General features: G+C 38.2%; 1 protein-coding gene across 1 annotated transcript in view; it reads left to right on the top strand.

Annotated features, from left to right (window-relative positions):
* The window catches only part of ppil2 (peptidylprolyl isomerase (cyclophilin)-like 2), a 77,318-nt gene extending 61,865 nt beyond the window's left edge, over positions 1 to 15,453 (top strand). Inside the window, exons 15-20 of the mRNA XM_015604496.3 lie at positions 2,315 to 2,432; positions 3,798 to 3,854; positions 8,462 to 8,534; positions 11,155 to 11,217; positions 11,694 to 11,833; positions 15,102 to 15,453. Of these exons, the coding sequence (XP_015459982.2) occupies positions 2,315 to 2,432; positions 3,798 to 3,854; positions 8,462 to 8,534; positions 11,155 to 11,217; positions 11,694 to 11,833; positions 15,102 to 15,210 (560 nt within the window). The 3' untranslated portion in view covers positions 15,211 to 15,453. The remainder of the gene's footprint in view (positions 1 to 2,314; positions 2,433 to 3,797; positions 3,855 to 8,461; positions 8,535 to 11,154; positions 11,218 to 11,693; positions 11,834 to 15,101) is intronic.
* The last annotated feature ends 4,474 nt before the right edge of the window (positions 15,454 to 19,927 follow it).

Below are 19,927 nucleotides of genomic sequence, written 5' to 3'. Positions count from 1 at the left end.
ACACTCTTCAGACAGAAACAGCTTAGCAACCATTTTAACTTTTTAACGTTATTAGCGCTCTTTTCCAAGCCAACTTAAAGTTCGTTCACGAACTTTGCCTTTTCTAGTTTTATTTATTCATTTATTTTGTTTAATTAATTACAGGGTTCATATGGTCATGAAAAACCTGGAAAAGTCATGGAATTTGAAAATCACATTTTCCAGGCCTGGATAAGTTTTGGAAAAATAAAAATAACCAGAAAGTTTTGGAAAAGTCATGGAAATTGGGTCTAGAAATCATTGTGTTTCAGTTTATCGATGGAGAAAATCTATTTTGAGCTAACAAAAATACATCAGCTCAGAGTTAATTCAATAATTTATCCCTACCCTACTGATGTTTTAAAAATCGTATGGAAATCATGTAAATTTGCCTTGAAGGCCTGGAAAAGTGATGAAAAAATTATGGAAATTTATTGGTTAAAAAGTGTATGAACCCTGTAATTATGCAACCAAGTTTGATCACAACTTTCGCCCCAATCTGCGGTTTCGCTTGTGATGAGAACCTGATATGGTCTTGATCTGACCCAGCTGTCAAACATACTTCTATTTAATTGAGATAAATTGCTGATTAGGTGCAGTTTAATCCAATATATTAGCCAGATAATATACTGCTATGAACAAACATTGTCTCTGCTGCTCCATGCTGTTTACACACTAAGCAGAGTATGTGCATTGTTCACTGCTCGCTCGCTGCCACGACACGACACGTCCAATTGATAACACTGTGTTTAAAAGCGCAGCTGCAATTTTGTGTTCTGTGTTAAAGCAGCTTCACACTGCACAGATATACAGATATACTCACTAAAACACAGAATCTTTTTGCTATATCTGCTTTCTTGCTCCTGTGCCAGACACATCTGCCCAATCAGAGGAGACGATGTGCTTGCATGGTTTATTGGTGCACATTAGGTGCGTTTAGGTTTTTATGCCTGTGTGAAAACAAACCAAACAGAGGGAGAAACGCTCCAAATAAACAAACTCATCAAGTGATCCGGATCTTAGAAACTTTCACAACTACAGGTGTGAAAACGCTCTTTTATACTCAGCAAATTAAGTTCTAATTCAGAAATCCTTACAACCAAGCTGCTTCTCATGCAGCATTGCCGAGTAGCATCACAGCGCTAACGCTCGGAGAAAAGCGCATCGACTCGGTTCTCATACATCAGCTCACAGATGCTACGTGCTGATCGACATCACCCTTTGAAGTGATGAAGGGAAGGAGCGCCATCTACCCACTCAGAGAGAGAGCAAGGCCAGTGATGCACTCTCAGGGCTCCGGCAGCCGATGGCCAGTTGCATGAGCGGGATTCAAACCAGCAGTGTCCCGATCATAGTGGCAGCGCTTAGCCCGCTTAACCGCTATATTATTGATATTATTATTACTATATTATTGATATTGATATTAAGACCATTTTGTGTCACTGACATATAATGATAATATAATAATATTGGCATAATAAGCATAATCAATTACAACATTTCTGCTTATCCTTAATAAGTAAACATATAAAAAATAAAATAAAAATGAAACCTGAAAAACAGCCTCATTTACGTTTAATGGGTACTGTTTACTTAAAAGGCCATTATTGAGGTCAGCAAAATTAATTGTTGATAAGTCAATATTGTAGTACTCCGGACATGCCAGAAGTCATGAAACAGCAGTATGTATAGGGCTGTGATTTATATTTGAGTAAACTGTGTGTCTGGGCTGAGTTGAGTTTCCTGTGGAGTAGCATGGATGAAACGAATGCATTTTCTTCCCATTAATGCCGGGACTATCTTTCTCTTCTATCTCTTGTTTTTCGCCCTGCAGTAATCATTTGCCTTCGCAACATTAGCTTTTATGTCATTTGTCACAGCTATCAAACTTAATGTGTCACTGATATTTTATTATAGCAAATGTAATCTTCTTCTCGCAATCATTTTCAGATTATGGTTATTATTATTATTGCTGTATATGGATGGTTTGTTGCTATGCAGCATTATGAGACACACCAAAAATAATGGTCAAAATAATTGCCTGTAGAGCAGTGCAGTGCTGCTGTTAACGTTGTGGTTTGCTATGTGTTACAGTCAGTCGTCTGTTTACGACGAGAACCGTTCATGACGAGAAAATTATTCGCCTTCAGGGATAACTAGACCGTGTTCTACTGTTTTGTATATATATATTATTTTTTTTTTTTCATTTAATATACTTTTTATAACATGTTTCCGTCCCATCTCTCTTTTTATTGCCTAACCCCCTCCCTCCTGTGTGTGTGTTTCTCTGTACCAGGCGGAGAGTCGTGTTGGGGGAAGCCTTTTAAGGACGAGTTTAAGCCCAATCTTTCCCACACTGGCCGCGGAGTGCTGAGCATGGCTAACTCTGGACCCGACACCAATAAATCTCAGTTGTGAGTGTTTATGTTCCAGTGTATGATTTCGTGTTTTGGCTTAAAATGAAAAGAAAAAAAAGCTTAACACGCTTAACAAAAATTAACACGAGAATAAAAAAAAAAAAGTTGATGTAAAAAAAAATAAGCAAATAAGCAAAATAAGGCCTACTAGAGTGGGGAACCGTATTTTCCTTGGTGTTTTTATATGAGAGTTCAGTATGTGAAACTGACAAAAAATCGTGAAACTCAGAAGATGAGCTGGATACCAAAACAGAGCTGGATAACAAGTCAATTTCAAAACCCCCAAACTGTTACATCACAGTCTTGACTATTTAGATTAACCACTCCCACTAGAGAAAGCTTTACTCACAGCTGGAAAAACAATAAAACATGTTAAAACTGTGCCTGAAGATTTCTGTGGATTCTGTGAGCTTCCTCCTTTATCCAATCCGTGCAGTCAACACTCACTTACACACTAGAAGCAAGTAGCAGAGATGTACAGTAATGAAGTAGAACTATGTCAATGCTGTATCTGTATCAACTGGAGTATTATTTTTTTATATATAACTTCAACTTTTATTTCACTACATATTTTAGATGAGTTAATAGATTTACTCTGATACTCCGATTTTGATTTGCTGCATCATTACTTGATGCAATTATAAAAATGTTAGGAATCATTATAAACCCACATTATCACTAAAGCCAGAGCGGTAGATGCTCTGCATTGTCGTCGGGGTTAATGAAAATCCTCATCACTGAGTGAATTAAGACATCAAGCTGACATTTAAAGGAAAGCAATAAAAACTGATGCACTTTTATAAAAACAGGAGCACTTCTAAAAGAAGAAAAGCAATAAAATAAAAGTACATCAGATATTATTTTATTGCTTCTCATTTCATAAAAATGCAGCTATATTTATTTAATTGCTGTCCTTTTTCAAAAGTCAGTTTTTTATTTTATTGCTGCTCTTTTTTTTTATAAAAGTGTCTGATTATTTTTATTTGTGCTTTTTTTTGTTTGGGCACTTTCTTTTATTTTTTTATCTATTTTTAAATGTATTTTTAATTTTTAATCCTTTTTGAAATAACTACACTATTAACACAGTCCTGTACTTTTACTTTCAGTACTAAAAGTGTGGAGCTTAAAGAACTCTTTAATTTTTACTCAAGTCACTGTTTGTCACAAGTCACTTCTGGCTGCTCAAGTCTGGCTCTCTAGTACTTTTTGTACATATCTTGTGAGTATGATGGTCCGGTGCCGCAACTGCTGAGGAACTCCTGCACTCTGATTATTTGGAATTGATTATGTTAGTAATTGGTCTCATGATTTTAAATGCAACAATCATTACTCACTTTTTTATTTCTTTCTATTTCTCCACAGCTTCATAACCTTCCGTTCGTGCACATACCTGGACCGTAAACACACTGTGTTTGGCAGGTAATCATCTTCCACTTATCTTTGGTTAAGACCCTGTGATTTACTGTTCACTTTTCTATTCATTTTGATTGTAGTCTGAACAGTCTAAAATGGCTCTAGCTGGCCAGCCTGAGCGTGTGATATGTAGCTATTTTACCCATATTTTTGATGATGTATATGCTGTGTGTGTATACAGTGTGTGTGTGTGTATGAGTGCTGCTCAGTGTCTGAGTCAGTGGTAAATGTCATGTTTGCCGTCCTTACTGTGTAAAGCTTATCCTAGGGGAAAGTATGTCTACTGTTCAGCCAGAACATTCCAGTGCACCAGAAAACACACACACACACACACACACACACACACACACACACACACTGCTTCCCTCTTTTAAGCAGTCTTGCCCATTTGGCATTGAGTTGTAATCCTTGGGCTCTAGCTGAGGAATTCAGAGGCTTGTCAGCATAAGTCTGGACCAACAGCTACTGTTCAAACACACACTCGCACACTTACACACACATATGGGCAGACTTGCACATTCAGAGGTTTGTCCAATGTTCAAAAAGTCATAAATATGTCACAAATGTATTTTATACATGTAAAAAAAAACAGTATGTATTAACTCAGCACTGTTTAAAAGTCAGACCTTATATATAAATATATAAATATATATATATATATATATATATATATATATATATATATATATATATATATATATATATATATATATATATATTTAACAGAAAATGAATTAAATTGTTCATGTAGAATGCTGTAAATTATAAGCGGCAGTTCAGGGGAACTGTGGAAGTCAAGCCATGATCTTGAATGCCAACAGAAAAATTGTAATTATTAATTATGGCATGTGCAAACTTTGGAAAAACTGTAATTTACAGTATTAGCACCCTCTCTTTGGTATATCACTTTTGTATATTGGATTATTTTACAAATCTTTCCAAAGCTTTTCTTTATGTTAACAGACAGTTTATTCATTTTAAATCAGGTATTGGATATTAATAATTTAGTAGTAATAGTCAAAATATTAATACATGACTAGGGATGCAGGATAGTATCAGAATTATAAAATAATATCTGTATCTGATGATAATTGCTTTTTTTGGGGGGAATCATTTGCATCAGACAGAGAGATCTGGTCGATATTTTAAACCGATACTTGCTGATGTATTTATTGTATGTCTGAAAAAAGGATCAAGCAACGCTGGACAATCGGGCATTTTAAAGCTGCTGAAAGTTAATAAAAATTAGCTTAAATTAATGACTTTTAAAGTTATATAGTTATACTGCGTTGTGTAGGCTATGTAAGTTATAGATGTGTATATCTGCACCGTCATCATTCAACAAAATAAGAAATTCTCTTAGGCAGGATAAGATACATAGATCACATAGATTTAAAACAGGGTATGTCTTAATAGTGAACCCTGAGGAACTCACTAATCACTAATAGGATTAAATAGGATAGGTCATGTGACACTGTTTTCTATTTGATAAGTAGTTTCTAAACCAGCTAGTTCTTTGTTAATTAAATTGTACTGTTAATCACCTGCTTATTTATTTTTATATTTCACTACTGTATATATGAAGTTTTAAGCCTAATCATAATCTCAGTTTTCTCAATAATAAAAGTGTTTATTGCTTTTGTTAATTAGTAAACACACACACACACAGTGTACCTTTTCATCAGCACATCTATTTACTTTATTCACATAATCCTCAGCTCCACAGAAGTAGTACAGACTGACCCTTGCACATACAAGTGCGTGTTTTAAGCATGTGCAGACACACACACACACACACACACACACATCCCCCTTGACCCTCGGCCTATGGGATTTCTGCAGGCCCAAACCCTCCTTGTATAGGATGCTTCTCATGGCAACCAGAGGCCCTACAGGAACAGCTGGAAAAGAGGGATGAACACTGTGTGTGGTGTAAACAAATACAGTGTTGAATCTGACTTTACCACTGTAAAGCTAAGCTTGTATAAGTTATAGTTCTGTATAGGTTCACAAGTGTGCCACTGAAAATCAATAGCACAAGTTACCAGTGGTAAACAGGGTGGAAGCAACTTGTAAAGGGGTGATGGTGCATAGACTAATTGACAGATAAATAACCAGCCAAGTAGTTAATTGTTTGTATGTGTGAATGAAATGATATGTAAAATTGGTCAAAATGTTAGGATAAGTTTATTGGGGGAAAAACTGTGCATCTAGCCTGAATACAAGATAAGATACGCTTGGTTGTGGAACCATAAAGGTTCTGTAGATTCTGCTCTACACTTGTAGGTTGCTAAAGTTGATGTCCCAGCTGGTCTGATTAAGTATAGAAATTCTTGGTGTGTGTGTGGACGAGCATCATCCTGCTAAAAAAAAAAAAAAAGCCTACACATGTTGCTGAGCTGTTAGCGTCCCTCGTATCACTACTAGGGGTGGCTGACTCTCTAGCAGACAACAATCTTTCACTTGTGAAACTCAAAACGACCCAAAAGTAGCATTTAAAGGCTCTATTTTTATAGTTAATCAAGCAAAACACTTTTTATGCACTTTTATTACATAACTACTGGATGTAGAATACACAACTTTAGACTGAATAGATACGTTTATTGGGGAAAAATGTACATATAGCCTGGAAACAAGATTATATACAATGGGTCATGGAAACATACAGGTTATTTATAGCATCGTGCAGCACAATTGCCCACATTCAGTATGTTGTGGCTGGGCCTGTAGATCCTGCTGTACACTCGTAGGTTGCTGAATCTGATGTCCTAGCTGGTCTCATTAACTTACTAATACTTAATTGGCAATCAGAAGTCTGGTGACCAGGAGAGACCAACACCCTTGCTGTGTCTGAGTGAGCATTATCCTGCTGAAAAATGCCAGTTAGAAGCTCTGCCATGAGAGGCAACACTTGTTGTGGCCACAAGTTTTCCTACGCATATTGCTGTGCTGTTAGTGAGCGTCCCTTGTATCACTACTAGGGGTGACTGACTTTGTTGCAAACATCAATCACCAAGAGGTAACCTACCCAAAAGTAGCCTCTAAAATTCTATTTTTATAGTGCAGCAAGAAAAACACTTACTTTACTTTACTCGTAATTGTTTTTCTATTACATAACTGCAGAATTGAGAATACATGCTACACAATATTAGGATAAATACGGTAATTCCACCGAGATAGTATTGTGGAAACTGTAGTGGTTTAGAAGTAATGCTATAAGAACTATGGTCTGTTTTAGCACAACACAACCACCCCCCTTGCATTTGGTACAATTAATCCATATTTAATCTTAATATTATGAATGTTATTCCTTCTCAGAAGAATTTGCAGTGATCTGTTGTTGCCTAGTAGTGAAAGCAGTGTGTGTAGACTAAATTTCAGCATGAAAGGCCGGCCTGTGTGAAGTGAAAGTAATCTACAGTTATCAGAGTTTCGCTCTCCTCCAGATCTTAACTCTTTCTGCCACTTTCTCCGGACTGTGTTCACAGATAAGATGTTTTTCTTCAGTGTTGTGTCTGCTGCTCTCAGACTTTTCAGTGGTATTTTCTTCACTAACCCAAGCCACGGTCATATGACTGTAGATACACTGCTGAATCATATTGGAGCCGCTGTGGACCTTGTGAATCTTACTGAATTTATACAAACTGTCGTCATCATGGGAGTGTTGAGCATGTTGCTTATCAAATTGTGTTTGAGTGGGATTGACCTGTCTGTCTGTCTGTTCGTGTGTCTACAAATTTTTTTTTTTGCTAACAAAAACTTTTATCAAACACTAATCTTGTTGGGCTGAGAGGTTGATACAATTAATTTGATTTAATTTAATTAACCAAATTATTGTTTTAATGCATACAGAAGCTGCCAGAGTGAATCACAGTAGATAGTAGGGGTGGACGATATGGCCCTAAAATAATTTCACAATATTTCATGGTATTTTTGTGATGATGATACTCATGGCGTTACGAAAAAACATTACATTAAGAAAATATACTTCAAGAATTCACTACTGCAATAAAATTAAAATGAATTGTATTACTGCATACGATATGATATGGCACACCCCTAACTGGATATAAAAAAAAATACAAGCATTTTATCAGATTTATAACAAAAGTCAATTATCCAGAATGTCAAGATACTAATAATGCACTCCAAATATCTCCATATATCCAGGATTAAAGTAAAATAATTTTTTGTCTTTTGCTGAAAACAGCAAAAAAAAGCAGTACTCTGATTAGATAATTAGGGATGGGTGATATGGCACGATATTTCAGGGTATAATATTCACAATATTCAGATTTGATATGGCACACCTAGTATATAGACAGTTGATTCTGTCAGAAACCTGTAAAGAAATTCAACAAGTCACAGGAACTGTCATAACGGAAACATTTGGACAGTGTAGTGGGTAAAAAAAAGGATCGTGGCTGGCGTCATCTGGTCAGAATTTTCAATAAAAACTCTACATTCAATATAAGAGGCCCCATATCTATATTCACTGCAGAATTCTTTAGCTTCTGTCTTTTGGACATGTAAAATCATGGAACACAATCATACTGTAAAAACTATTATACTGATTTTTTTTTTATCTTTTTCTCTCCTTTTTCTTTCCTCAGAGTGGTGGGTGGGTTTGAGGCCCTCACAGCTATGGAAAACGTTGAGAGTGATCCCAAAACAGACAGACCTAAGGTACCTAAAGTCTTTCTATGCCATTTTTCTGCAAAAAGAAAATATTTATTTTGTTATATTGTCTAGTTTTGGTTCAGTTAGTTTGTTTCACATTGCAGTTAATGGTGGTTTCCCACCTGCCTAGTTTGGTCTGGACCTTTTTATTTGGTCTGAAACAACATAGCAGGTGTGAAAGGTGTTGAAATCTACAGTGTGGACAAAAAAGGACTAATATTTTGTCCAACCAAAAGATAGGTTCTCGATTTGCATCAACTGAACCACGGTCCGGTTTGTCTGCAGTGTGTAAGCACTTTTCAAGAGGTTCAGATTTTCAGGACGATTACAGGAAGCTGAGGCAGTATGTTATGGTGTCAAAATAGGGTCAAATGTTTTGAGAACCAAAAGTATAATCCATAACCAAGAAATTTTAATTTGAAAACAAGAGGACTGTTATTGATATCAAGAAGTAAGTTTAATATTCCATTTTGTGAATATTTTGTGAACTTGCATAAGAAATAGGTTTTTGCTTTCAATTTGAAAATGGTGGTGTATTACAGGGGTCGGCAATAGGCACGTGGCCAGCAAGCATAAAACATCTGGCTCGTGAGGGTGTTTTGAACTGTAATGAACTATAATGGAAAAATTAATAAATAAAATACTTCTCTGGTGAGCTTTTGTTTACATTCCTCCTTGACTTTCTTTTTTGCCCATTCTCACGTTTTTTCACCCGTTCTTGGGCTCCTGATCTCCTTAAAAGTGTGTTTTTTCCCGGTCGTGTCTCAATTCACTAGCCGGGGCAGCGGTAGTGTATTGTACCGCATCCCCGTCGTCACAGGTTTGATCCCACGTGAGGAGCGGTGTGTTTATTTTTATTTTTTTTTTTCTTTCTTCTTGGCTTTACCTGCTTTGAGATCAACTGTTCTGCAGTTGGGTTCAACAACCCTCTGGGCTGGAGAGCTACTAGTCTGTAGCACTGTAGTGTGGGTCAGACATAAGCGCTGTAACACTGCCTGAAATGTGCCCGTCAGAAATGCCATTAACACAAACCGGCGTGCCAGCTTTGCTTAATGTGTGCCTTGCAGCAGCTCTTCGCTCCCCACTGTTTGCCTTCATATTTTTCTGCTGCCACTCCGCCGAATCCCCGCAGGAGCTGAACTGACTCATGCTTCTGCATGGCTTCTGCCATGAAAGAGGATTTTCTCCTGGGATCCCCCCTCGCCCAGAAGTCGCACACTCGCAGAGCTGAATTCTCGCTTCGCTTTTATTTTATGTCGCTTTGTTTATTTATATATTTATTTATTCATCTATCCTCTCATTCATTCTCTCTTACCCAATTTCTCTTCTCTTTATCACTTCTTTCTCCTCTGTTGCCTCCAAAGCTCTGTGATGAACGCTCTGTAGTATTTTTATGTACTTTTAAGCCACTTTTTTCCCCCACTAGAACTTGCTGCTAACACACACTGTTTTGAGGATTGGTACCGTAGAGTATGAGAATAAATGGGGAGTTTTGCTGTAACAGCTTTATGGCTTCTGAGATCTCAAAAGAGATCTTAAAGCTTTCACTGACTGCTTGTGTTAAAGCTGTTTTATGGAATTGGACATCGTTTTGGTTTTGATCCCCAGAAGAAAAGTTTATACCAAGATTAATTTTATTACAAATTTTAAAAAATATATCTTCTGTCCAGTTAGTTGGTTTCACACTGCAGTTCATGGTGGTTTCACACTTGTCGTAAAATATTTTTAGTTTGATCCAAACCAGAATTGCAGGTGAGAAAAGTGTCAAAAACCATAGTCCAGATCAAAGGACCAAAAGACATGGCCTCAATCTGAACTCGATCTCAACTTAACTGTGATAAAGTTAGTCTGCACTGTAAAAGCAGTTTTCTAGAGGTTGAGACTTACAGCCAATTACAGGATGTTGAGACGTGCTACTGTCACCCATTAAATAATAAAAGTAGAAAAAAAATGCGACTCTTCAAGGCAAGCTTCACGCAGCAGTAAGAGTTCAACAGGTTATGGTGCTGGTGATTCTATATCTACTGTAACTGTAGATTAATCCTTATTTGTACAAGAAGTAAAAATAATCTGATGTTAAACTCATTGGGAAGTTAAATTCTAGCAGGGAGGCAAATTTCGGCACAACACCACTGCCTCTCTCTCTCTCATGGTCAGTTTGGGAATCATTTTTCACCACATTGTAAAGCATGTCACTACTGCAAAAATGCCCTGAAATCCTTGAAAGCATTTCATAAACAGTTACCTTTGACTCTTTGGTATTATATAAATAAGATATGCCACTAAATATGTATATTATATGTATATATGTATTTTTTTTATTATTATTTTTTTTAAGGTTTTGTTAGTTGTTTTTTTGCACATGGTGTGTATATTATACTTGGTGAGCTCTCCAGTGTGAGTGTTTTAACCAGCCAGCGTGGCCCAGTTCAGTAAGAGGGCTTTTCTCATTTATTTGGGACATTAAATTCTTCAAAGACGACAGCAGTAATCCTCCTAAAACCCCAGATTGATTTGTGTTTTTTTTTTATTCTCTCTCTCTCTCTCTTGCTCTCTCTTACTATCTCTGTCTCTCTGTCTCTCTCTCTTTTGCTTTCTCTCACTATCTCTATCTCTCTGTTCCCAGGCTGAGATTAAGCTCATAAGCACTACAGTGTTTGTGGATCCTTATGAGGAGGCAGATGCACAGGTGTGTTCGAGTGTGTGTGTGTGAGAGAGAGAGAGATATAATAGAATGAGTTCAAATATTGACCTAATAATAAAACTAATAATTATTAAAATAACTGTAATTTTTAAGTTGCTATACTGTGTTTAATTGTGCCATCTCTACCAATTGGCAGAGGTATGCTTATGCTAAAAACATCCACTAAAGTCACTGTAACTTTCAGTAGTGTGCCTTTTAATAAATGCACTGATTCAAAGCACACTAGAAAAATAAGCTGGATTAATGCTGAAACACCATCAGTGGTGAGAAAATCTAATTAAAAATTGTTTGTGTTCTAATTTAAAGAAAATAGGACATTAAAAGGTTAATCACAAAACTACTGAGGATGTACAGTTTCATTCTTTTCCAGTGCTTTAGAGTGTGCTGTGTGCATTTCTTGCACAGTTAATAATGCATGCCTGTGTTTTAGGAGTATGAATGTGCATGTTGTGATCTTGCAGATTGCGGCTGAGAGGGAGAAGGAGGCTCAGAAGCTGGAAGAAGAAAGAGCTCAGAGTTCAGCTTCTCTCAGCAAAGCAAAATCCGACCAACCAAAAGCCTACAGAGCCGGGGTCGGCAAATATATCAACATGGCGGCTACGTGAGTAGAGACACACACACACACAATATAATACAACTTCACATAGACAGACAACAGTTATTCGTGAAAAAATAGGCCACAATATGCTTACAGTCCAACTAGGCCTGTCACGATAATTACATTATCGACTTATAGTTCAATAAAACAAACTTAAAGAAACTTAAAAAGCCCAGTGCTGCTCTAGTTGCTTAACATTAGTGTCTCTTGGTTCATGTTTTGAGGCAGGGTCTCTATGCCGGTCCAATGTGAGCCAGCTGGGACAGACCGGGGCTGCACGCCATGGTCTGGGGCAGACACGCGCTTCTCCTGTCTCCGCACTTTGCAATGTATATGTGTGTGTATATATATATATATATATATATATATATATATATTACACACTGAAGAAGCTACTATAACCTACTTTGATTCAAGCTGGACATTTAGTTTCCAAAATTAGGTGCGTAGACAGGAATGGAAAGTTTATTGTATTTAAAAGGGTTACACACACAGGTGTGAAAAGTACTTCTCATTCATACTGGGGCTTAAAATACTTCTGTAAAAGTTGTAGAAGTATCAATTTCAGCTTTTTACTCTTTAAGTAAAAGTGTAAAAGGACTGGTTTCAAATCTACAGCCCTAAAACACATTTTTCTAAAAGCCATAATGACTATAATGTTCTATTATTAAAACATTATTAAATATGTTGGGCTCCGAGTGGTCCAGGGGGCTAAGCACTCCCTCTATGATCAGGAAATCTCTGGTTCGAATCCTGTTCATGAAGCTTGCCATCGGCTGCCGGAGCCCTGAGAGAGCACAATAGGCCTTGCTCTCTCTGGGTGGGTACAGTAGATGGCACTCTTTCACCTCATCACGCTAAAGGGTGATGTCGATCATCATGAGACTTCTGTGAGCTGATGTATCTGAACCGAGTCGCTGCGCTGTCCTCCAAGCGCGCTGTGATGCTACTCGGTTCAAAAAGAGGCGGAGTCTGACTTCATATGTGTCGGAGGAGGCGTGTGCTAGTCTTTACCCTCCTGGTGTTGGGGGGCATCACTAGTGATAGAGGGAGTCTTATTAAGTGGTTTGGGTAATTGACGTGACGTGATGTGACGTGATGTGCTGGTGTGATGGATCACAGTATAAACCAATAGGGAGTCGGAATGGTATATATTTATACTTCTCTACTTCCAATCACAGTCAGATTCACTCTCTATCTGGATGGAGAGATTTATCTGGATAGGGGGTTTTACTGAACGATGAGAAGCTGCAAATAAAAAAAACGAGCTGATATGAAATAGGAGAACAGAGGCTTTTTTTTTTTTTTATGTAAGGAGTAGAAGATAACTTTACTGTACAAGGTGGAGCAGCTATAGGTAGGAGTGTCTAAATAGTGCATATAGAGCATATAGCTTCTTAGGGCACCGAAGTCCCTCATTATGCTGGCAGGGCTGGCTGTGGAGAGTGTGATTAGCCTGGTGTGTGAGAGTGTGTGTAGGTGGCTGGGCGTTGGGGGGTCATAACATTGCTCAGTGGGGGGCAGGATGTGAGCAGAGCTCACTGTGGAAGCAGTGGGACACCAGTATAATTATCCTGCACCACCCCACTGATTTCTATTTTTCTCTCTCTCATACACACACACTTACACACACACACACACACACACACTCTGACACATGCATGCAAACACACACTCGCACTGAGCTAGAAATGTTGTGAACCCATCGCAGCACTCACTTAATCATTATCACTATCATACACACACACACACCCCTACTGTGTGTGCGTTCCCTGGTCCATCTCCCACTCACAAAACATCTCCATGAGACCGTAGCAGCTTCACACCTCACACTGAGGCTCTTACACATCATAAACTACACTAGCCTCTTTTATGAGTTTGGCCTCTTCACGCGCTCTGCTCACAAGTTCAGTCCTCATTTGATTTTGATTTATTATATTCAGAATAGAGCTGGGTGATATTGTTAAAAAAGTCTTGATATTGTTCAAATACAGCTCTGAAAAAAAGTAAGAAATCACTTAAAAATAAAGAGTTTCTTTGATTTTACCAAATTGAAAACCTCTGGAATATAATCAAAAGAAAGATGGATGATCACAAGCCATCAAACCAAACTGAACTGCTTGATTTTTACACCAGGAGTAAAGCAGCATAAAGTTATCCAAAAGCAGTGTGTAAGACTGGTGGAGAAAAACATGCAAAGATGCATGAAAAAAATGTGATTAAAAAACTTTTTTCCACCAAATATTGATTTCTGAACTCTTAAATCTTTATGAATATGAACGTTTTCTTTGCATTATTTGAGGTCTAAAAGCTCTGCATATATTTTATTATTCCAGCCATTTCTGAATGTTTAGTTTATACATAATAGTTTATACATTAAAACAACAATGTTCCTTTTACTCAAACATATACCTATAAATAGCAAAATCAGAGAAACTGATTCAGAAACTGAAGTGGTCTCTTCATTTTTTTCAGGGCTGTATATAAGCGATTTTCAATTTTATTTTATTATCTATTTATTTATTTATTTATTTTATTATTTATTTTTTTTATAGTTTTAGTGATGACCAAGCAATTGATTCCTTTACATTTAGCTGTTTCCCACAAAGAGTAAACAGCCCCTTTTACACTTTAACATGCAGTTTTTATTTAGTTATCATTATAATTTTGGTATCGTGAACACCTGACCAGTAGTGTAAATACTCTGACATGTCAAAAGTCATAGGACAGCAGTTCTGTGAATTGAGGAAGTGTTTCCTCAGAAAATAACTTGAAAATCCCTATACCTGTAATAGTTGTTAGGTGTTATTACATTACATTACATTACATTACATTTGGCAGACGCTTTTGTCCAAAGCGACTTACAATATTTAAGTACAAAAGTAATAGAAGTTAAGATAAAACATTTTTTATATAGGGCTAAAAGAAGGTCAAAGGGAAATAATAGGATAGAGGAGTGAAGGAGGGGAAGAAGGAAATGAGGTTAGAAGTAGTTAGTGTTTTAGAGGTGTTAAGAGAGTTATCTTGTTACCTGTGTCCCATGACTTTTGCCATGTGACATTGGTGTAAAATTTTTGTAAATTTTTATCTTTAATAAAAATGTATATGAATATGGAAGAAATTGGACAGAATCTTAACTCTACGTATTCTAGGATGAAGGATGAAGAAGATAAAATATCTGGTAACTAGCTGTATGTGCAAGTTTATATAATTCTAATGTGAAACTTATTAAAAATGAATCCCCTCTTCCTGTTTTTTTGTTCATGTGCAGAAAGAGATCTGCGGCGGATGAGGCCTCCAAACCCTCCACCTCCACCAGCGAATCAGCAGCGAAGAAACCCAAAGGCAGGACGGGGTTCGGGGACTTCAGCTCCTGGTAGACCTTCAGCTTCTCGTTGACCATCAGCTGTGGACTGAGTGAACCCTGTATGTTGTGGACTGAAAATTCTTATTGTTTTCTGCTATTATTAGTTGGATTGGGTAAGATTTGTTTCAGTTGGGTTTTGTTTTTGATTATTTTTTTTTTGTAAAAAACCTCTGTACTGTTTATTATGTATCATGTTTCAATATTAATTGTTTAGTGACTTTTTCAGCATAAATAAAAGTAAACCAGATTTTCTAAAGTTTGCCACATCTTCAATTTTGTATATTCTCTTTCTACATTTTTAGTTATACTGCATTTTTTCACACTACAAGGTGCACCTAAAATCCTTTCATTTCCCCAAAAAATTCAGTCAGTGTCAGTGCACCTTACAATCTGGTGCACTTTATGTATGTATGTATGAATTCTACCAGTCAGGTATTAAGGAGCAGTAAAGCCACTCCGCTGAAGTGCAGCATTATACAGGAGTTTCAATTTAGTTCTCCAGCAGTATTAGCATTAGCCGCTAACCACACTAAGAGCTCGATCTTTGGCCGTTCAGTGGTGAGTATTATTGGCAAGCACTCTGCTGCTAACCCTAGCTAGCACTTCTGGAGCAGCATTAGCCGCTAATCAGGCTAAGTGCTAGCTCTTTGGCAGTTCAGAGATGAGTATTATTAAAATGTACCCTGCTGGTAACCCCAGCTAGCACCGCTGGAGCAGCATTAGCCGCTAATCATGCTAAGCGCTAGCTCTTTGGCCGTCCAACAGTGATTATTATCGGCCTGTAGCCTGCTGCTATCCCCGGCTAGCACTACTGGAGCAGCATTAGCATTACCCGCTAGCGGTTAGCCTCTAAAGCTAATGCTCCAGCTTCAATGGAAATCTGGAAATCTAAGCTTACTGTTAATAAACAGAAGCACGTTACACACCCAAATAAACAGTTTTCAGGAGAGAAGTCTGTGTAGATTAACATCCAGCGCTCGTTGGAATTTGAGAAATGTTGTCTTGATTTTATAGAATAAAACAATGTTAATTTTACTCAGACATATACCTATAAATTAGAGCTTAGATTGTCTGCCCGAACCCGACCTGACCCGAGGCCGAGATTTCCCACCACATTCCTCGGGGCCGGGTCGGGTCGGGCTCCAGAAAATAGTCTGAGATGTAGGCATCTGTTTTTTTTTATTATATAACTCTATTTTTTAAATAAAGCTCTGTTGTGATAATCACAATGTTGCTAAGTAACCAATTATTATTGTTAACGAAAACTAACCAAATAACGAAAACTGAAAGTGAAAAAAATAATTTATTTATAAGCGCTGTTTTCACTCCCGCAGTTGTACAGCGGGGGGTGTTGAGCCGATTCTGTCCGCAAAGCGGGAGTCGGATTCAGCAGGGAGTCGGATTTGGCACAACAGCGGCAGCACGGCGGCACCTCACGGTCCGCGGCGTTAGTTGTAAGCGCTTGCGCTAGCCGCAAAATACGACAGAAAACACTGAGGGAGCTGCAGAATTATGTATGGGACTAGAATCTGAGCCTGAGGAGATAAAAGAGGGTCGGGTCGGGCTCGGGCTGGGTTTGGGTTGATTTTTTTGGCCCGATCTAACCTCTACTATAAATAGCGAAATCAGACAAAACTGTTTCAGAAACTGAAGTGGTCTCTTAATTGTTTCCAGAGCTGTATATTTTATGTGGTAGCTGATTTCTAGTAATTTTCCTGGGGGGTATCTGTTCCCTGTGCTTTGTGCTTAGTTATTCTTGCTGAGTTGGATATTTTCATATATTTTATAGAGCCCAAATGTGCTGTATATTGCCTAAGGGCAAGAAAGTCAGTCTTTCTTTCTTTCTCTTTCTCTCTCTCTCTCTCTTTCTCTCTCTCACACAAACACAGAAGCTGGTAGAATATCAGAGAAATGTGTGGTACGACTGAAATAGTAGCACAACTGGAGTAGAAACAGTTACTACAGTAAAGGTGTATAAACTCCCCTATAACTCCACCTTCCAAGGTCTAGGTCTAGGTCTAGTTGTCTGTGGAAGCCCCGCCCACCTCACAACTTCTAGTAGTAGTTCTGCTTGAAGGATCTTCTGCTGATGTTTGTCTTGGTGCCAGATGTTACAGGACCCCTTTACAGGTCTTGTGAAGTTCATGCTTTAACAAATCAAAGCTGTTTGGTGGTATGAGGTGGTTTTAATGTTATGGCAGTGCATTATTGCACTACATTAAGAGTATAGGATGAACTGTAGGCTGATTACAGGTGTCCTCTCCTGTCACTGTCCTGTTCAGACTGGTTTGGTTCTGCGTGTCCCTCGTATCGGCCACAACATTTCAGGACGCACACGTGAGTAAACGTAACATGTATGGTTAATTAGGAAGACTTGGCTTCATGAATGTTTGAAGTCACAGAGTAATTGCTTGAGTGCAACATTATATGCCCTGTAACACGTTACCTTATACAGGTAGAGGAGACCATACTGAACTACTAAAATATTCAGTTCCAGTAGACTTGTACAGTTTACACCAGCATCCACTGAGTTTAAGAGCTTAACCGTTTCAGCAGGACAATGCTCGTCCACATGATGCTGCAGTCTTAAGAACTTGCATTAAAGACAGATGATATACAGCTCTGGACAAAAAAATAAGAGACCACTTAAAAATAATGAGTTTCTTTGATTTTACCAAATTGAAAACCTCTGGAATATAATCAAGAGGAAGATGAATGATAACAAGCCATCAAACCAAACTGCTTTAATTTTTGCACCAGGAGTAAAGGCATAAAGTTATCCAAAAGCAGTGTGTAAAACTGGTGGAGGAGAACATGCCAAGATGCATTACAAACCAGGGTTATTCCTCCAAATATTGATTTCTTAACTCTTAAAACTTATATGAATATGAACTTGTTTTATTTGCATTATTTTTTGTTATTTCAGCCATTTCTCATTTTCTGCAAATAAATGCTCTAAATGGCAATATTTTTATTTGGAATTCGGGAGAAATGTTGTCCGTAGTTTATAGACTAAAACAGCAATGTTCATTTTACTCAAACATAAACCTATAAATAGCAAAATCAGAGAAACTGATTCAGAAACTGATTTTTTTCCAGAGCTGTAGTACCCTTCCCATTTATTGGGCACATTCACACCTAAAAATAGGGTGTCCCGATTCTTGTAAGGCTGGAGTTGGGAGGAAGGAGTTTGAGGACCTTTTATACTGAGATTTTTCAGAGGCACACTCCAAACAGAGTGCTATGAGAATCACTGGCAAGATGGTGCAGCACAAACAACCAAAGAAATCTACATTTTTCTTGTTAAAAATTACGATAACCACTATATTACCGTAGTTAAATGTGTAGTTTTAATGTTTTATGGCCATTTTCTTTCTAACAAGCATAAAAAAAAATGGTAGTAGTTAATCTCAGTAGCTAGCTAGTGAGCTAACTTTCTCGTCCCACCTTAAAAGGTGCAACAAACTGCAGAGGCTGCAGCATTTAAGGTGGAACCAGACAATAAAATAAAAAAAAAATATTAAAGCTAATTTCATCTCCCCATCACAGAAGAATTAGGGAATGGACAACAATAATAATGAATTGCCCTAACTTTAACTAGTTAACCTGCAGCAGCTAGGTTGCTGAACTTTAGCCCTCAACTGCTGTCACCAGTGATTGTGAGTAGGTGTGAATTACAGAAGCATGGCATAAAGCCTGATCACTGGACAAGTGATACCCTCCCTGAGTACAACTCACCTGCTGAGTGTGTGTACATGGGTGTGTGGGTGAGAGAGAGAGAGAGAGTTGGCCTAGAGATCAGCTGATTGGATGATGGGAGCTGTGTTTGGGGGGGGGGGGGGTATAGGGGAGTGGTACATTTTGTCTTTTTTGCTGATGGCTCAGGTAACAATGGGCAGAGCAGCTGCTGACGCAGACTGAACTTTCCAGCCAGACGTGGCATCCTGCCATCAAATACAGAGAGAAAGAGAGAGGCAATGAAAGAGGGGGGAGAGAGAGATATACAGGGTGAGAAATAAATAAAGAGAGAGGGTGAGAAAAGGACCGACAGAACGAGTGAGACAGAGAAGGACAGACGGAAAGCAAGAGGGTGGGAAAAGGACAAAGAGAGACAGACTGTGAGAGAGAGAAAAAAGAGTGTGAGAGGGACAGGGTGAGGGGAAAAATGGGAGGAAAGAGAGGGAGCGAATGAGTGAGCGAGGAACAGACGGAGAAGGCGAGGGATAATGTCGAAAAGAAAGGAAGCGAGTTAGAAGGACAGAACGAAAGGGAGCAAAGGAGTGAGCGATGGACAAAGAGAGAGGATGAGGGAGAAAGTGACAGAAAAAGAGGAAGCAAAGAGTTGGCGAGGGACAGAAAGAGAGGGAGTGAATGTGTGAGAAAGGGACAGAAAAAGAAGGAGCAAAAGTGAGAGGAAAATAAATAGAGGGAACAAAACAGTGAAAGAGGGACAGACAGGAATATACAGCGATAAAGGTACAGACAGGAAGAGAGAGAGAAAGAGCAAAGGAGAAAGACAGAGACAGAAAGAGGGTGAGAAAGGGACAAAAAGAGGGACCGGGACAGAGAGAGGAATAGAGACAGAAGGACAGAGTAAGAGAAAGAAAAGAAATGGAGTAAAAGAGTAAAAGATGGCCAGATAGAGAGGGAGCAAAAGAGTAAGCGAGGGACAGAAAGAGAGGGTGAAGCAGAAAGGGAGTGAAAGAGTGAGTGATGGTCAAAGAGAGAGT

Source organism: Astyanax mexicanus, chromosome 22 (assembly GCF_023375975.1).
Source record: "Astyanax mexicanus isolate ESR-SI-001 chromosome 22, AstMex3_surface, whole genome shotgun sequence".
NCBI lineage: Eukaryota > Metazoa > Chordata > Actinopteri > Characiformes > Acestrorhamphidae > Astyanax > Astyanax mexicanus.
The sequence above is the reverse complement of the archived record's forward strand: the minus strand, read 5'-3'. Positions and strand labels throughout refer to the sequence as shown.